The sequence below is a fragment of the Dermochelys coriacea genome, chromosome 2 (assembly GCF_009764565.3).
Source record: "Dermochelys coriacea isolate rDerCor1 chromosome 2, rDerCor1.pri.v4, whole genome shotgun sequence".
In the NCBI taxonomy this organism is placed as follows: Eukaryota; Metazoa; Chordata; order Testudines; family Dermochelyidae; genus Dermochelys; species Dermochelys coriacea.
Genome location: NC_050069.1, coordinates 110,259,016 through 110,279,379, shown reverse-complemented (window position 1 = coordinate 110,279,379; position 20,364 = coordinate 110,259,016). Strand labels below are relative to the sequence as shown.

General features: G+C 40.5%; 1 protein-coding gene across 3 annotated transcripts in view; it reads right to left on the bottom strand.

Moving 5' to 3' along the window:
• Positions 1-20,364, bottom strand: part of MBOAT1 (membrane bound O-acyltransferase domain containing 1) — an 80,708-nt gene that overhangs the window by 21,317 nt on the left and 39,027 nt on the right. For all 3 annotated transcript variants that reach the window (XM_038390354.2, XM_038390353.2, XM_038390355.2), the window contains 4 exons: positions 7,191-7,246; positions 3,501-3,555; positions 2,081-2,264; positions 238-430 (listed from right to left, as the gene is read on the bottom strand). In XM_038390354.2, the coding sequence (XP_038246282.1) occupies positions 238-430; positions 2,081-2,264; positions 3,501-3,555; positions 7,191-7,246 (488 nt within the window). The remainder of the gene's footprint in view (positions 1-237; positions 431-2,080; positions 2,265-3,500; positions 3,556-7,190; positions 7,247-20,364) is intronic.

The window sequence follows — 20,364 nt, the reverse complement described above, 5'->3', positions numbered from 1 at the left end:
AGTCAATATACCCATAGCACCCCAAATCTCTTTCCTTGTGCAACTAGCAGTGCACAGACAGACTGTGCACCCACACTGGTTTCAGTGGGGCTCTGCTCAGATGCAGGGGTGCTGTGGAAATTGCAGGATTGGGCCCAAAATTTTAAAAAAGTAATTGTTTTATGACAATTTCATACACCCCACTGTTTATGTATTAAATTTATCTGGACACAAAATAAGCCATTTAGTCATCCTTACCTAATGTCCATGCAAAGTAATATTTTGGCTTCGATGCTTGCATAACGATATACAGGTAGCCAAGTCTTGACAAGAAGGATGTGTTATTGATAAACTGGCTATCAACAATGTATGTAACAGGATAGGTCTTGGTAAGTGTCAAGAACAAAAGGAGAGATACAAATGTGATACACAGTTTGTATATCACAGCCCCCTGAAAAGCATAATGAATAATAAAACATTGATGTGATCATTTATCAGAATAGACTAAAAGCAAAATAATGCTTCCCACTTACAAAAATAAATTGACTAAAGACCCAATGAGACTGGTAACAGCTAATAATAGCTTCCTTTTCCTCATAATTAATTTGTAACAAGGACCAGCTGGTATAATGAATCAGCTGGTATATTTTCCTAATTAATCTTACAAATAGAAATTAAAGAATTATTCAGAAGCAAAATGGGCCATGTTCCTTCAGCAAAGCACCACACTTGCACTGCTGGATGTGCCCTGAGGAGAACACAGAAGTAAGATGGGAAACAGAGAGTTTCCCCATCTGTGCAGTTAAGCACAGGAACTGATTATTGGATTCCTGCTGGAAGCACCAAATATTCTGATTTCCAGTACAATCAGATTGTTATAGATCTAGGTTCTTCCATCACACTCATCAAGGTGTCTGAAAGTGCCTCTCAAAATGACTTAGAGAGATACTGTCCTGCACCTAACCTAGCAAATATATATTTTAAAAATGTGCAGTTAGTGTCCTAGCACTCCAGAAATCATAATTATAGGCGTAAGCTATGTGAATGATTTGTAACTGGCTTTCATATATCCTTCGTGAGTAAACAGATTCACTCATACATTCATATTGCAAACAGGTGAATCCATAAGAGTAGACTCCGGATATCAGGAGAATAAAAAATATACCATTTATTATTTAAACACTGATGTAACTAACTCACTTTTAGCTCCTACATACTTTTTTTCACATACACTCAATATACACAGAAAAACTTTAATGTTTAATGTTATTTTAAAGCTTAATTTTTTAAAGAAAAATACTAATTTTTCTGTCCTGCATATATATATAATTTATGCAAGTGACACAATGTGGGCCTGATTCTGACTTAACTTACACTGTCAGCAGATTACACCAGTGAGAGATCAGGAGGAGGCCCTGTATACGTACATATTCCACATTACAAAGAGAATATGCAGAACCAAATTCTGCTCTCAGTCAATTACAAAGGTATAAATCCAAAGTCACTCCAATGTAACAGAGGAATCTGGCCCAGGAATGCCACTTGTGGGAGTATCAAGTTAATATTTAATAATACAAAACAAAAATGATAAAGTCCTTGCAATGGATTTATCTTTTTCAGACTTAAAAGATGGCTTCAAAGATACCTTAAGACAGTCATCAGGTTTCCTTGAAATGCATCTGGGCAACTTACAGTATTTAATCAATTATGATTCCTGCATCTAGCATGTCCTCTACGGTACAATAGTTTTTTCAGCTTTTCTCTTTTGTAAAATGTTCTCTCTCTTTTGTCTAAATCTGAATTACAATTCATAATAATCAGAATCTATAGTATGTTCCTACTGTGAACGGAGAGACTTACACATATGGTGGTCACCAATCAATGAGCTGCTATGTACTCTTCTGAACAAAGGGATGATGCCAACTCCCTCCCCCCAGCTTTGTTATCAACACAAACAGCAGAAAACAGATATATTTGCTGGCACAATACCCCAAGCAGTTTTCCTTGTTTGGTTTTAAACTAGATGCCGTTATAGGAGTCAGACATGCAAAGCAGTATTCTCTAGCCCTTTGCAATAAATACTTGGCTTTTCACAACTTACAGTTGGAGAAGGATCAGGAAGTCTGTCATAACCCTTTTGCTTCCAGTTCACTTCTAAAAGTTTCATATGCATATGCCTCCCTTCAATGAAGGCTATATAGTCCTTGTAATTGCTGCAAGGTCCAGCTATGACACTCATAAAATTGAGGAGATAGCTCAAATACTCCAGTAAAGAAGGTCTTATTCTGTCAAAACATCCACACACAAAACAAAACAAGGTAAAATATAGCAAAAAGTTTCATGGGTATTTTTGATAAGTTTTTGAATTACACAGTGTAACATACTATTTAGCCAGTTCCGTCGAGTGTATTTAAAATTTTACAGACAACAGAACCTCAATCATGAGTACTCTACATTTTTACAGCCAGCTGGGTACTAAATGATAAATGGAGACACAAAGCAACGGGTCACTGTAGAAATGTTATATAAACTTCTCTACAAACTTTAGTTTTTCAATAGATGACAATCATAGTTCCATCATCTAATAATTTGGTAAATTTTCCAATGGCTCACAGTTAAACCTTGAAAACTGAGGAACTAATTATTTTGCCTCTAAGCAAAGTTTCAAATGTATTAAGCTCGAGGATCAAAGTTAGTGACTGCTGTAACTTTCAGCCTATTCAAAAAAGATTTAACTTTCATTCCACAATTAGAGTGAAATTAAAACAAGATGGGGGGGGGGAAATGCTTGTAATAGATAAGCAGCATCAGTTGTCTTTTGGTAAACAGTGAAACCTGTAGTATCAAAGTTTGTACTTGGAAGATTAAGAGATGGAGGAGAAACATGCATCAGTATCCAGAAACTGCTGGTAGAGGGTTTAAAAAAACCCAGCAGCATTTGAAGTGTCAGGGGCAAACTTCAGCCTTGCAGTTTTAACATGGACTAGTGCTTTGATGTAACTATTGATAGGGGAGGGTGGGAGTATTCTAATGTGAAAAATAGCAGACCAAAGTGAAAGGGTAGACGAAAACCTGAAGATCCAAAGAGCACAGCTTTATTAAAGGGCCTCGTTCAGCAAAGCACATAAGCAGTTGCTGCACTATAGGCACCCATTAAAGTTAATGGGATTTAAGCATGTGCTTAAGTACTTTCCTGAAACAGGGTCTAAACCCGGCCTTGGAGAAACGAGGGCTCTCTTGGTGTATGGTTCAGTCAGGGGGAAGTGAAGAAGTCACGTGTGGGTGGTTGGGATGCTAACATCACAACAAGAATTACCTTAATAAGTATTACAGTATCCACCTTTGGCACTGGGTGGATTGCAGGCAGTACCTACATTAACAACGATTTTTTTAAAGAAAGTCGCACATGACTGGGGAAAATCTGACTCAGGTAATGACTCAGGGAGGAATTAAAAACCCCACAGACCACTATTACTTAGATGAGGTTAAAGACACACTGAGTGGGAGAAGTAAATTCTTACTTTACGGCAAGCCGATTTTGCTCAGCAGTGAGGTCCTCAGGTTGTCGGCCTATTCCTAGCAAGAATAAATAATAGGCATGACACAATAAAATCAAATTAGACTTTTCCAAAAATAACTGCAGAAAATTATCCCAAGCTCAGAGGTTATATGCTGTCAGCATTTTTTGGAGATTTTAAAGTCACACGCCTTCCTGTGTTTCATTGTGTTACCAACAGTAATAATTTGATTTATTTTTCCATCCTTTAAGTCAAGCATGCTCATCCTCAGAAGACTGCACTGAAGTATTGAGAATGGGTACTTTGGGATCGGTTCCTCCCCCCTCTCCCTAGAAGGCTCTCCTCCTCCTGTGGATCCATCTCCCTTCCTCATTCTCTCCTCTTCAACATGAGCTCTCCCCCACCTCACCTTCTCTGTACCTATTGAAACAGCTTCCCAAGTAGGCAGTGAGCTGCATAATACCCATCAACCAGCATTCATCCCCAGTGACTATTATTATAGCTCTGTACCAGGAAATCCCTGTTCCCAGAAGATGCTGGTCCTCTTTACCACAAGTTTCCTCCTTATTCTTGTTTGAGGAAAGGGGCAATTCACAGCAAGAAGACTTGCCAAGGGAGAGGAACTGGCTGCTGGCATGGGAAAGAAGGGGTTGCTCAGGACTCGACTTTAGTCGAGAGTTCCAACTGAGTTTCCTTCTGCCCAGACACTGCACTCTAAACACTGGCTCAGACTATACCCACCACTGTAAAACAGACACTTGAGTAGTGTGCTTAAACTCTCTTTCTTATGTAAAAATCCTGTATGAACATTATGTTATTTTGAACACTCAAATGCAAAAGTTAATATTAACTATGTAACATTGTACAGCCTGTATATTTCATAGCATGCATTTAACAACAAACACTGACTTATTTAAGTGCACACCCATCATGGATGCACCAGCATATTTACCCTCTTTTTTTTCCTTCTATTTTTGGAGAGGTTGGGGGCAGGGATTGGTTTTCTTTGGAAGGGAGTTGTATGTATTTTCTACAGATAAAGTCACAACTACTTGAAAATGGAAACTGCATCCATTTTATCCACTCCAGTAGTATGACCGGTTTCAGAGTAGCAGCCGTGTTAGTCTGTATCCGCAAAAGGAACAGGAGTACTAGTGGCACCTTAGAGACTAACAAATTTATTAGAGCATAAGCTTTATTCAAGTGACACCATCATAGGACCTAATCTCATCAGCCATGCCATCAGGGGCTCGTTCACCTGCACATCTACCAATGTGATATATGCCATCATGTGACAGCTGCCCCTCTGCCATGTACATTGGCCAAATTGGACAGTCTCTACGCAAAAGAATAAATGGACACAAATCTGACATCGGGAATCATAACATTCAAAAACTGGTAGGAGAACACTTCAACCTCTCTGGCCATTCAGTAAAAGACTTAAGGGTGGCAATTTTGCAACGGAAAAGCTTCAAAAACAGACTCCAATGAGAAACTGCTGAGCTTGAATTAATATGCAGACTAGATATCATTAACTTGGGTTTGAATAGAGACTGGGAGTGGCTAGGTCATTATACATATTGAATCTATTTCCCCATGTTAAGTATCCTCACATCTTTTTGTCAACTGTTTAAATGGGCCTTCTTGATTATCACTACAAAAGGTTTTTTTCTCCTTCTTATAATAGCTCATCTTAATTAATTAGCCTCTTACAGTTTGTATGGCAACTTCCACCTTCTCTGTATGTGTGTGTGTATATATATCTTCTTACTATATGTTCCATTCTATGCAGCCGATGAAGTGGGCTGTAGCCCACAAAAGCTTATGCTCTAATAAATTAGTCTCTAAGGTGCCACAAGTACTCCTGTTCTTTTTACTAGTATGAAAGTTTGTAAGGTAATAAGCACTTACCACTACAATTAATCTGTAGGACTTTTTAAAAAGATTAATTTCAAATTCATCCGTCTTTGCTGTTACCAAGTCTTCCCCCGTCACGTGTCTATTTACACTTGTTAGATATTACCTAAATCCTAGATTACTACTCTCCTGAAGCAGAGACTGTCTCTGTGTTATTTGTTTGTACAGTGCTTAGCGCAATGGGGCTCAGATCTCTGTGTGGAGTCCCCAGGTGAGGTTGCCAGGCATCAGGTTTTCCAACGTAATGCCCGGTTGAAAAGAGACCCTGGTGGGTCTAGTCAGCATGGCTGACCAGGCCATTAAAAGTCTGGGAGGCAGAGCAGCAGAGCTAAGGCTGGCTCCCTGCCTGTCCTAGGTCTGTGCGGCTCCCGAAAGCAACCAGCATGTCCCTGCGGCCACTAGGCGCAGGGCCAGCTAGGGAAGCTCCACGCGCTGTACCCGCCCCGAGCACGGGCTCCGCAGCTCCCATTGGCTGAGAACTGCAGCCAATGGCAGCTGCGTGAGCAGGGCCTGCAGGTGCAGGCAGCACGCAGAGCCGCTTGGCTGTGTCTGCGCCTAGGGCCCACAGGGACATGCTGGCTGCTTCCGGGAGCCACCTAAGATAAGCACTCCCTAGAGCCCACACCCCTCACCCCCTCCTGCACTCCAATTCCCTGCCCCAGCCCTGAGCCCCCTCCCACACCCAAATTCTCTCCCAGAGCCTGCACCCGGCACCCCCTCCCACATCCCAACCTCCTGCCCCAGCCTGGAGCACCCTCCTGCACCCCAAACCCCTCATCCACAGCGTGGAGACCCCTCCTGCATACCACACCCCTCATCCCCAGCCCCATGCCAGAGCTCGCACCCCCAGGCAGAGCCCTCACCCCCTTCTGCACCCTAACCCCTTGCCTCAGACTTGTGAAAATGAGCAAGGGTGAGGGAGAGTGAGTGAGTGAGTGAGGGAGGGAGGCAGGAGGGAGTGGGGGGAGCCTTGGAGAAGGGGCAGGGCAGGGCCTCAGGGAAGGGTGGGGCAGCAGCAAGGCAAAGGTATTCGGTTTTCTGCAATCAGGAAGTTGGCAACCCTAATCACAGATGTAACTGCTAAAGAAATAAATAACAACACTAATTACAATTGCAACATTTGAGCCTTTTATTGTACTGGAGGCAGGCATCCTTCTGGAAAATGATGCCATTTGTGATACTAGCAGTGTCAAATAGACTTGGGCCAGGTAGGCATGGGCCCAGTTTGGGTCAGGGTCAGGCCTAAAAATTAGGCTCAAGCAGACTTCTAGTCTATGCAGACAGTTAGTCTGCAGCAGAATAGCACAGTGTAGATTCATACCCCAGCTTGCCGCAAATTAACTGTTTGTATAGACAAGTCCTTAAACTCATGCCTTGATCTCGCACAGATTCAGGACTGAACATATTAAGTCATTGGGCCTGATTTTGATCTCACATCAGCAAGAATCAAGAGTAACTTGAGGGAAGTCTGTGGAGTTACACAGGTGTCAAACAAATATTAAATTAGATCAGACTTAGGCCCATGGATTCCAAACCAGTGTAATTTTCAATGCCCCGGACGTAATCTTCTCTGAGGTATAAAAGCATCTTTATTATAAAAAGAAGGTTTAGAATCAGGAAAAATGCAGCAAAATCTGTCTGTTTCTCCAAGCAAGGAAGGGCAGTGCTTTGTGAAAAACACACTGAACTAAATTCATCCCTGGGGTAACTCCACTAAAGACAATGGACTGGAATGGAAATGCTCCCTTTAGGATATCAGGAGGCTTATTAGCTTACCATCATGCACTTGGAATGCAAGAGTTGTGATCTTCTGTGTAATAATCATCAGTGGGCTATAACGTAAAGATATAGAAAGCGATGAATGCCTTTTCATAATACAGTGCAAGTCCTTCCATCTTATTTTTATATGGATTATTGGATTGATTGATTGACTGATTGATAGACAGATAATAATACTAATAATCTTACACTTATATAAGGTCTTTCATTTCAAAGGATCCCAATGCATTTAATTAGTCAATGAAATGCAACCACCTCTGGGACAAAAGGTATTGTTATAACAGTTTAGAACAAAAAGTGGAAAATACCACATAAACACCAAAACTGAATGAGGAATTTAAGTAGGCAGAACATAATTATAAACATATAACATAATTATAGGTAGAAACTGGGCCAAAACAGAGAAGTTAACAACCCTACAATAGAGTGCTATGAAATTTTTAATTTCCAAATGCAGTCAGAACCTTACTGTAGGTCTCATCCAAAAGACGGTACCTCAACCAGTACAGCATACACTATACTAAGGGTGTCATTCTGGAATATATAATACCTCAGTATGAAATACCATCACCCTTGCTGCAGCTCATCTGGTTTTAATCTCTTTGGAGTGGGGACTGTGTCTAGCAAACATTTTTAGGCAGAATAAAACTACCACCTAGTTCTTATATGGAGCTTTTCATCAGTAATTCTCAAAGTAACTTATAAAGGAGACAAGCATAATTATTACCATTATCCAAATGGGGAAACTGAGGCACAGAGGGGACGTGACTTTCCCAGGGTCACCCAGTAGGCCAGCGGCAGAACAGAGAATAGAATTCAGGTCTCATGAGTCCCGGTCCGTTGCTCTACCCACCAGGCAATGTTGCCTTCCCATATGAATGTAATTACAATAATAATCATCATGGAAGTTGTATGTGACTGTGAAAATATATAATTACTTTAACAGCATTATTTATCACAGGTATATATGGTGTTAATGATACAGAAGAAGTCTGGACTTAAGACAACATTCCTAGCTTTTATTGTAAATCAGTATTAACAAAGGACAAGTGTTACAGAGGACAAGTTTCCAGCCCCATTGCAGAGTGCTTCTTTTTGCTACAAAGTGCAATGTCTCTACATAGTTTCAGACACCACTGCTATATAAATTATGGTTGAAGTTAATAGGTAATTGCTATTACCAGATTTTGACTGGTATATAGAACTTTCATACATATCTCAGTCAGTACACAAGCATTTTTGGAAAAGAAAAAACCTACATCGAACTAGATGACTACTCTAAACAGCTTTTTGCTAGTTTAAACTGTTTCACCATATTTAACTGGATATAATGAAAGAGGGAACAGCTGAATTTCTTCAGCTCAGTCCCTGCATCTTCCAATCCAATCTCTGCCTGAGGTAGGGAAAATGTTATTTTCCAATGATATCGTTAGCTAAAATAATAAGCAAGTATTACTTTTCTCCATGAATTTTCCAAGAGATTCTGGAACATATTGTTTCAGACTGTGCTAGTAGTTACCTTGCAAATTAAATATTCAAATATTTCCCAATTCAAAATCAGACCTGATGGTTAAGATTAACTATTTGCCTTTTGGTTGCCTCAGTATAAAAGTTTGTGATTTCTAAATACTCATCATGTTGAAAAAAGTGTCTAAGGTACAGTAGAATCCCGATTATCTGAACCACTCAAAAGATGATGTTCACATAATCAGGTTTCAATAGACCAGGGAGTCATGATGGCAGTTCAGTAGACTGAGAGGTTTAGATACTGTAGATTCAGATATCTGGAATTCAACTGTATTTTAAACCCTAAATGTATATCAATATCACTGTCATAATTTTATACACAAAGAATATGCTTTATCCTCATCCTCCTCGACACTGACATCCAAAGGAATCTACAAGCAGGCACAGTTATCTGCACTTAGTGGAAATCATAGAATCATAGGACAAGATTCAAAGGGACCTCGAGAGGTCATCTAGTCCAGTCTGCTGCACTCATGGCAGAACTAAATATTATCTAGATCAGGGACCAGCAACCTTTAGCATGCCCACGCCACTTCCCGCAGCCCCCGTTGGCCTGAAACAGCGAACCGCGGCCAGTGGGAGCTGCGATTGGCTGAATCTGTGGACGCAGCAGGTAAACAAACCATCCTGGCCTGCCAGCGGATTTCCCTGATGGGCCATGTGCCAAAGGTTGCCGATCCCTGATCTAGACCATTCCTGACAGGTATTTGTCTAACCTGCTCTTAAAAATCTCCAATGATGGAGATTTCCACAACCTCCCTGGGCAATTTAACCACTCTGACAGGAAGTTTTTCCTAATGTCCAATCTAAACCGCCCTTGCTGCAAATTAAGTCCATTGCTTCTTGTCCTAGCCTCAGAGGTTAAGAAGAACAATTCTTCTCCCTCCTCCTTGTAACAACCTTTTATGTACTTGAAAACCGTCCTCATGTCCCCTCTCAGTCTTCTCTTTTCCAGACTAAACAAACCCAGTTTTTTCAATCTTCCCTCATAGGTCATGTTTTCTAGACCTTTAATCATTTTTGTCACTCTTCTCTGGATCTTCTCCAATTTGTCCACATCTTTTCTGAAATGTGGCACCCAGAACTGGACACAATACTCCAGCTGAGGCCTAATCAGCGTGGAGTAGAGCAGAAGAATGACTTCTCATGTCTTGCTTACAACACTCCTGCTTATACATGCCAGAATGATGTTTGCTTTTTTTGCAACAGCGTTACACTGTTGACTCATATTTAGCTTGTGGTCCACTTTCCCCAGATCCCTTTCTGCAGTATTCCTTTCTAGGCAGTCATTTCCCATTTTGTATGTGTGCAACTGATTGTTCCTTCTGAGTGGAGTACTTTGCATTTGTCCTTATTGAATTTCAACCTATTTACTTCAGACCATTTCTCCAGTTTGTCCAGATCATTTTGAATTTTAATCCTATCCTCCAAAGCACTTGCAACCCCTCCCAGCTTGATATCAGTCGCAAACTTTGTAAGTGTACTCTCTATGCCATTATCTAAATCACTGATGAAGATATTGAACAGAACCGGATCCATGCGGGACCCTACTGGTTATGCCCTTCCAGCATGACTGTGGGCCACTAATAACTACTCTCTGGGAACCAGTGGTGTAAGTAGAATCTATGTCTTACCGGATGGGGGGGGGAGCACATGACCTCCCCATGTGATGCTCCATGTGACTCCTCACCACCCCACCCCCAGCCCAGGGCCCCCACACTCGCCCCGTCCCCTCCGCACATCCATCCCATGTTACCTGGGGTGGGTGCTCTGTCCTCCTCCCGCTGCACCAGAGACAGGGCCGGGGAGGGGGCAGTACAGCTGCCAGAGGAGCTGTCAGCATTCTGCTTCTTTCCCTGCTGTTGCCTCTCTCAGCGGGGAAAGGAGCAGAACTCCCAGCCCCAGCCCCACCCCCCAGCCCTCTCTTCCAGCAGGGCTGCTGCTGTGGTACACAGACAGAGTGTACCACAGCTCCGTGGAAGGGCAGGAGGCGGGGCTGGGAATTCTGCTCCTTTCCATGCTGGTAGGGGCAGCGGGAAAAGGAGCAGAACCCCCAGCCCTGATCCCCAGCTGCTGCTGTGTCTTTCCGGTACGCTATACTGGTCATAATTAGCTTGCTAGTACGGTGTACTGGAGCGTACCGCCCTACTTGCACTGATGCTGGGAACGGTTTTCCAACCAGTTTTGCACCCATCTTATAGTAGCTCCATCTAGGTTGTAATTCCGTAGTTTGTTTATAAGAAGTTCATGTGAGACAGTATCAAAAGCTTTACTAAAGCCAATATATACCACGTCTACCACTTCCCCCCTATTCAGAAAGCTTGTTACCCTGTCAAAGAAAACGATCAGGTTGGTTTGACACGATTTGTACTTGACAAATCCATGCTGACTGTTACTTATCACCTTATTATCTTCTAGATGTTTGCAAATTGATTGCTTAATTGTTTGCTCCATTATCTTTCCAGGTAGAGAACTTAAGATGATTGGTCTAATTCCCTGGGTTGTCCTCATTTCCCTTTTTATAGATTGGCACTATATTCACCCTTTTCCAGTCTTCTGGAATCTCTCCTGTCTTCTATGACTTTTCAAAGATAATTGCTAATAGCTCAGATATCTCCTCAGTCAGCTCCTTGAGTATTCTAGGATGTATTTTATCAGGCTCTGGTGACTTGAAGACATCTGATTTGTCTAAGTAATTTTTAACTTGTTCTGTTCCTATTTTAGCCTCTGATCCTACCTCATTTTCACTGGCATTCACTATGTTAGATGTCCAATCACCACCAACCTTCTTGGTGAAAACTGAAACAAAGAAGTCATTAAGCACCTCTGCCATTTCCACATTTTCTGTTATTATTTTTTTCCCCTTATTGAGTAACGGTCCTACCCTGTCCTTGGTCTTCCTCTTGCTTCTAATGTATTGTGGAATATTTTCTTGTTACCCTTTATGTCGTTAGCTATATGTTCCTTTCAAATATATGGAAATCGCAGGGCTTTAAGCAGACAAAGCAGCAGACTTCTTCAAAAAAAAAAAAAAAAAAAAAAAACCCACCTCCTTAGGAGAGGCAGTGATTTGCAATGAAGAAGCAGTTCTACAATCATGTAGATTTCTACTGCGATTTCATTTTACTGGGCCTTTCATTTTATGTGTGAACTCTGCCAATTGTTCACATTGGTTCAGCAGCAATTTTTCCTTTTAAAAGTAAACTTTTGTCAGGCATGATTCTTGCTAATGACAAAACTGATGTGTTTTATGCTAATGTTTAAGTAAGCAACTTTAAACCAGAGAATCAAAGCCAAACTGATGTCCCTTTAATTGCCTGCAGATAGGCACCCGCATCTGAAAATTGTAAGCCAGTGAGCTGTACTGCTGTAAGCTATTGAGCACTGAAATGCAAACAATTCAGACGGACTGATTAGAAGGTCATGCACAAAAACAGCCTGCATTAGAACATTACTATGATACATGAATGTAGAGAAAAAAGAATAATTATTTATATCTATAGTAGGTATTTATAGAGTACTCATCATAATATCTAGCAACCAAGTATAATTCTTAAATCTTGCATACAATTTAATCTGAAAAAACTAACATTCTCTCCCTTCCTTCCCAAATTTGAACTCTAAATAAGACAGAAAGATTGACAGAAATGACACTCCTGATGCAGAAAAATACAAGGTATCACACAAAGCCACTTTTGAAAAACAAGTAGGAGTCTTTATTTTCCTCCTGGGTTCAATATGCTTAATATACAATGTCAGCAAGAGAGGGAATTAAGGATGCTAGAGAGGGAAAACAGGGGCATAGAATAACAGCTCATCTAAAGTCTCCAATATTCAAACAAATTCTCAAATTGTCTAGTTTCAGAGTAGCAGCCATGTTAGTCTGTATTCGCAAAAAGAAAAGGAGTACTTGTAGCACCTTAAAACCCATTGTTTCATGTTCTCTGTGTGTGTATATAAATCTCCCCACTGTAATTTCCACCAAATGCATCCGATGAAGTGAGCTGTAGCTCACGAAAGCTTATGCTCAAATAGATTTGTTAGTCTCTAAGGTGCTACAAGTCCTCCTTTTCAAATTGTCTAGTCTATTCTGTAACCTTCCTCAGGAAGGTGGAAAACTGTCTTGCAATGTCCCCTAAGCAGAAATCTGCCTATATGCTGTCCCAGCCAAGAAAAGAATCAATCATTGTGGGCTCTTATGGGATATCAGCCTTTCTCATACTTACATGTGAAAACACATGTCCATAATTCTTTAGTGCCTGGTACTGTAATCTCTCCTCCAGCTGTAAAAGTAGTATGAACAGGTCCCTCTGCCCCCCCCCCCCCACCCCCTGCAGCCACCGACTTCATCTTGATGTCAGCTTAGGAAATTTACAGCTAATACAGAGTAACTGAAAACTTGGCATGTTTCACTTTGTGCCCTGAAATCCAAGTGCTTCACCTATACCATATGCAAAACCCTTCTGGCTTCCAACCTTTGAATCCATATGGTGCACATCCTGGTGAGGGGTACCACATAGATTGCCACTCAGTTCACAGAATGAGAAATCCCTAATGAGATGCCTAACTTGGCACACGGCAGCACGTTATGCAACTTCTGTGTTATATGGGGTCCACTATAACACCTGGACATACCTTCCTCCCACCTAAAATAGTTTCATAGATACTAAGGTCAGAAGGGACCATTCTGATCATCTAGTCCGACCTCCTGCACAGTGCAGGCCACAGAATCTCACCCACCCACTCCTATGAAAAACCTCACCCATGTCTGAGCTATTGAAGTCCTTAAATCATGGTTCAAAGATTTCAAGGAGCAGAGAAGCCTCCCTCAAGTCAACCATGCCCCATGCTACAGAGGAAGGCGAAAAACCTCCAGGGCCTCTCCAATCTGCCCTGGAGGAAAATTCCTTCCCAACCCCAAATATGGCAATCAGCTAAACCCTGAGCATATGGGCAAGATTCACCAGCCAGATATTACAGAAAATTCTTTCCTGGGTAACTCGGATCCCATCCATCTAATATCCCATCTCAGGGGATTTGGCCTATTTACCCTGAATATTTAAAGATCAATTACTTACCAAAATCCCATTATCCCATCATACCATCTCCTCCATAAACTTATCAAGTAGAATCTTAAAACCAGTTAGATCTTTTGCCCCCACTGCTTCCCTTGGAAGGCTATTCCAAAACTTCACTCCTCTGATGGTTAAAAACCTTCGTCTGATTTCAAGTCTAAACTTCCTGGTGGCCAGTTTATACCCATTTGTTCTTGTGTCCACATTGGTGCTGAGCTGAAATAATTCCTCTCCCTCTCCTGTATTTATCCCTCTGATATATTTATAGAGAGCAATCATATCTCCCCTCAACCTTCTTTTAGTTAGGCTAAACAAGCCAAGCTCCTTAAGTCTCCTTTCATAAGACAAGTTTTCCATTCCTCGGATCATCCTAGTAGCCCTTCTCTGTACCTGCTCCAGTTTGAATTCATCCTTTTTAAACATGGGAGACCAGAACTGCACACAGTATTCTAGGTGAGGTCTCACCAGTGCCTTGTATAACGGTACTAAAACCTCCTTATCCCTACTGGAAATGCCTCTCCTGATGCATCCCGAAACTGCATTAGCTTTTTTCACAGCCATATCACATTGGCAGCTCATAGTCATCCTATGATCAACCAATACTCCAAGGTCCTTCTCCTCTTCCGTTACTTCTAATTGATGCGTCCCCAACTTATAACTAAAATTCTTGTTATTAATCTCTAAATGCATAACCTTACACTTCTCACTATTAAATTTCATCCTATTACTATTACTCCAGTTTACAAGGTCATCCAGATCCTCCTGTATAATATCCCGATCCTTCTCTGAATTGGCAATACCTCCCAGCTTTGTATCATCTGCAAACTTTATTAGCACACTCCCACTTTTTGCGCCAAGGTCAGTAATAAAAAGATTAAATAAGATTGGTCCCAAAACCGATCCCTGAGGAACTCCACTGGTAACCTCCCTCCAACCTGACAGTTCGCCTTTCAGTAGGACCCGTTGCAGTCTCCCCTTTAACCAATTCCTTATCCACCTTTTGATGTTCATATTGATCCCCATCTTCTCCAATTTAACTAATAATTCCCCATGTGGCATGGTATCAAATGCCTTACTGAAATCTAGGTAAATTAGATCCACTGCATTTCCTTTATCTAAAAAATCTGTTATCTTTTCAAAAAAGGAGATTAGGTTGGTTTGGCACGATCTACCTTTTGTAAAACCATGCTGTATTTTGTCCCATTTACCATTGACTTCAATGTCCTTAACTAATTTCTCCTTCAAAATTTTTTCCAGGACCTTGCATACTACAGATGTCAAACTAACTGGCCTGTAGTTACCCAGATCACTTTTTTTTCCTTTCTTAAAAATAGGAACTATATTAGCAATTCTCCAATCATTCAGTACTACTCCTGAGTTTACAGATTCATTAAAAATTCTTGCTAATGGGCTTGCAATTTCAGGTGCCAATTCTTTTAATATTCTTGGATGAAGATTATCTGGGCCCCCTGATTTAGTCCCATTAAGCTGTTTCAATTTTGCTTCTACCTCAAATATGGTAATATCTACCTCTATATCCTCATTCCCATTTGTCATGCTACCATTATCCCTAAGATCCTCTTTAGCCTTATTAAAGACTGAGGCAAAGTATTTGTTTAGATATTGGGCTATGCCTAGATTATCTTTAACCTCTACTCCATCCTCAGTGTTAAGCGGCCCCACTTCTTTTTTCTTAGTTTTCTTCTTATTTATATGGCTATAGAACCTTTTACTATTGGTTTTAATTCCCTTTGCAAGGTCCAACTCTACTCGACTTTTAGCCTGTCTCACTTTATCCCTACATGTTCTGACCTCAATTAGGTAGCTTTCCTTGCTGATCCCTCCTGTCTTCCACTCCCTGTATGCTTTCTGCTTCTTCTTAATCACCTCTCTGAGATGCTTGCTCATCCAGCTTGGTCTACAACTCCTGCCTATGAATTTTTTCCCCTTTCTTGGGATACAGGCTTCCGATAGCTTCTGCAGTTTTGATTTAAAGTAATCCCAGGCCTCCTCTACCTTTAGATCCATAAGTTCTTCAGTCCAATCCACTTCCCTATCTAATTTCCTTAATTTTTGAAAGTCAGCCCTTTTGAAATCAAAAACCCTAGTTGCAGGTTTATTTTTGATAATCCTTCCATTTAGTTTGAACTGAATTAGCTCATGATCACTTGAGCCAAGATTGTCCCCTACAACCATTTCTTCTATGAGGTCCTCGCTACTCACCAAAATTAAATCTAAAATGGCATCCCCTCTAGTCGGTTCAGCAACTACTTGATGAAGGAATCCATCAGCTATCGCATCTAGGAAAATCTGAGCCCTATTATTATTACTAGCACTGGTCCTCCAGTCTATATCTGGGAAGTTAAAGTCTCCCATGATCACGCAGTTTCCATTAGTATTTACTTTATTAAAAACATTAAAAAGGGCTCTATCCATATCCAAATTAGATCCCGGAGGTCTATAGCACACCCTAAGCACTATCGTAGGAGAGGCTTTACTAGTTTTCTTCCCCAATGTAATTTTTGCCCACACGGACTCTGTCTTATCCATTGCATCGCTTCTTATTTCTTTACATTCTACCTCATCATTGATATACAATGCTACTCCACCCCCTTTACCTTTGTTTCTGTCTTTCCTAAACAGCACATACCCTTCAATACCTGTAGTCCAGTCATGATTACTATTCCACCATGTTTCTGTTATCCTTAGAATATCTGGTTTCACGTCCTGCACCAGTAGCTCTAGTTCCTCCATTTTGTTACCTAGGCTCCTCGCATTGGTGTATAAACATCTTAATTTTTGCTGTTTGGCCTCGCTCTACCCTATTAGACACAGTCATTCTACAGCCAGTATAACCTATTAGACTAGTATCCACGCTGCCCTCGCTCCTTATATACATTCTCCTACCCACGGCTGTATCCTTTCTTACTTCGTCTTCTTCCCTCTCAATGCTAAAATCTGGCGTGGAAATTTCCTGGACATCTCCCATCCATCTCCCCCAAATTCCTAGTTTAAAGCTCTCTTTATCAGTTGTGCCAGCCTCGATCCTAGAAGTCTATTTCCTTCCCTACTCAGATGAAGTCCATCCCGAGAGAACTGTCCTCTGTCCGTGAATGCCTCCCAGTGGCCATACATCCCAAAGCCCTCCTTATAGCACCACTGCCTAAGCCATCTGTTGACAGTCATAATCTTGTCACACCTTTGTTGCCCTTCTCTAGGAACAGGAAGGATCCCGCTAAAGATCACCTGAGCCTCAATTTCCTTAAGCGTCTTCCCCAGCCTAGCATAGTCTCCCTTAATACTTTCCAGCGAGAATCTAGCCGTATCTGTAAAGTTCTCTGCTTTAAAACTGAAATGCTGAGTCAGGAGATGCTGGTTATTGAGATTTCAAGCCTAGTAATAAAATAAAATAGACAGTACAGCAGAGATCAGCAGTCTCTCACTCTTGACACATAAGAGCTCTTTCAATATGTCCTTGAAGATCAGCTTTGCAGGTAATTCCAGCACATTGTGCATAATATCTGTCAGCCTCCACTGTGCGTGATTAGTTGCCAAGTTAGACATCTGATTTGGATATCTGAAGTATTAAAAAGAAGCGTTGCCAACTCTCAGGATTTTATTTCAGGTGTTACGATATTTGATTTTTTTTTACACCCCAGCTCCCTGAATCATGTGATTATATGAGAACCTCAGCTATTGTTGTTTGTTTGGTTTTTAAAATAAGCTCCGAGCCCTACTGATTGTAGAGAAAAGCTTGAAAACATGAGTCCTCCAAGGTCATGAACAGAGCTAAAATAAAAAGAACCAAAAGCTTACTTTTAAAATCCCATGATTACTAAGTCAGACTCAGGATTTTTGAGCACTTAGGAGTGGCAATACCGAAGGAATAAATTGCTATTTTATTTTATTTTTTTTAGCTTTCAGGTAAGATCTAATTACAAATGGCACAAAAATGTTGACGAAATTAGTCTGTCAAACATGGTGCCCATGTCATGCAAGGTCAAACGTTTCTGACATATAAGTAGTAAAAATGTGACTCAGTTTGAGAAGGCTGCAGGGGGGTGCACAAAAATAGACCTTAATAAAATCAACTGTATACTCACAAGCCAAGGTCAGAACCTATTGTTTTGTTCAAAATGTTGACAAAATGTTGACACAGTTTATTGAAAAGGGGCGAAGAAGTAGGTAGACTTTAAAAGAAAATCACAATATTCTATGGAAATAAAACCTACAGATGATACTTACATTTACAGAGGAAACCTAAAAAAAAGACATTTAAATAAAGCCATTTATTCCCAAACCCCAGATCATTTGAGCTCTGTTAACTGTGACTAAAAAGAGCTTCTCATGCTTTGTGGCTGCAAACTAAAGGATATTATCCCACAATGCCTAATCTGTGAATATCATACAAAATAAAACACCAACACTATCACTAAAACCAGACAAGAGAAACAGAAACTTAATTTCCCCATGCTATGATTTATTTCTAATAATTTTGATACTTGTTGTGAATTTTATTTCCTTGGTCTGGACATCATTGTGGAAAACTTCACACGATCAAGAGCTCTGTCATAAAAATAAAGGGAAGAGTAACCACCTTTCTGTATACAGTGCTATAAAATCCCTCCTGGCCATAGGCAAAACCCTTTCACCTGTAAAGGGTTAAGAAGCTAAGATAACCTCTCTGGCATCTGACCCAAAATGATCAATGAGGGGACAAGATTCTTTCAAATCTGGAGCAGGGGGAACAAAGGGTTCGTCTGTCTGTGTGATGCTTTTCTGGGAACAGATCAGGAATGCAGCCATACAATTCCTGTTAAGTTAGTAAGTAATCTAGCTAGAAATGCATTAGATTTCCTTTTGTTTAATGGCTGATAAAATAAGCTGTGCTGGAGGGAATGCATATTCCTGTTTTTGTGTCTTTTTGTAACTTAAGGTTTTGCCTAAAGGGATTTTCTATGTTTTGAATCTGATTACCCTGTAAGGTATTTACCATCCTGATTTTACAGAGGTGATTCTTTTACCTTTTCTTTAATTAAAATTATTCTTTTAAGAACCTGATTGATTTTTCATTGTTCTTAAGATCCAAGGGTTTGGGTCTGGGTTCACTGTACAAATTCGTGAGGATCCTTATCAAGCCTTTCCCAGGAAAGGGGATGTAGGGCTTGGGGGAAAATTTTGGGGGAAGATGTCTCCAAGTGGGCTCTTTCACTGTTCTTTGTTTAAAACGCTTGGTGGTGGCAGCATACGGTTCAAGGAAAAGGCAAAAAGTTTGTACTGGGGAAGTTTTTAACCTAAGCTGGTAAGAATAAGCTAAGGGGGTCTTTCATGCAAGTCCCCATATCTGTGCCCTAGAGTTCAGAGTGGGGAAGGAACCTTGACAGGCTCTCATAAGATTATCCAGATTATCTAAGTTTTTTATTATTGTACTAGAAACTCCATATCAGCATCTCTTGCTGTATTTTGTTACTTCTGTTTTCAACAGAAACCAGGAAGTGCGATAGCATGCAGAATAAGATACAAAGCTGAAATTTATACACCTCAAATCAGTTTCCAGTTTGTTTCATATTTAGGAAGAAATTCAAGTCATTTCCTAACTTAAAATCAGAACCACTTACTTCACCCATCCCCAATTCTAAACAATATGTTCAGTTGGTGGCGTCATTACATAACTATTCTTTACCGTTGAAAGTTTTCATTCAGAAAAATGTTTCTTTCTGAGGGAAGTGCGTGGGATATTAATGGGATATCAAGCTTTTCAACTCTGATTCATTGGTTTGAATTTAAGCTGGTTGGTAGTTACCACCCCGGTTCTTTATCAGTTTATGTGTAATCAGTTAGGGGTGTCCAGTTTCAAGTGCACAAATACTAAGCAGAGTAGTCAAGCAATGAATGAGTGTGGAGTGAATGAAAAGAGTGCTATCTTCACACTACAGAACAGAGGCTTATTGGCAGAGCCATGTCTTGCACTGATTGCTACTACCCATGTTGTACCTGGTCTGTGGATTCATAGAGGACTTCAGTCCCCAAAACTGTCATCCCATCACTTCCAATGCCAAAAAAGAATTTTCTTTATATATTTCCAAGGAAAACAAATGTTTCCATCTAACTTTTTGGAGTGCTTAATACTTATGTACTTTGTTCTTCATTGATATAACAGTAAAAGCATACATCTAGGTCAGTTTCCATTGTCAAATATATTTTCTTTTTACAAATTGGCTATTCTACCATTGTTGCTAACTTTGGGGACTGAAATAAAACCACCAGGAGGAAAGAAAACACAGCCAAGCATTAAGCATTAAAAGATAAATCACTGCCTTCAGTGATGCTCATTGCTAAAAAATTGCTTATAAAGCTTTTCTAGATTTCACATTTGATTATGTTAATTTTTAGGGTGGTTTGCTAGAAACGCTGCCACTTTTTCCTTTGGAGTAAAGTTAGTGTTGATTAAATGTTTTAGCCCAACAGCCCTGGAGAATGAAGTGCTCCATTTATCTATAGCAGAAATATGGCACATGCAGTAAAAAGTGCAAGGTTGTGTATCTGTCAGCCAAAAAGCCCTGACTTAC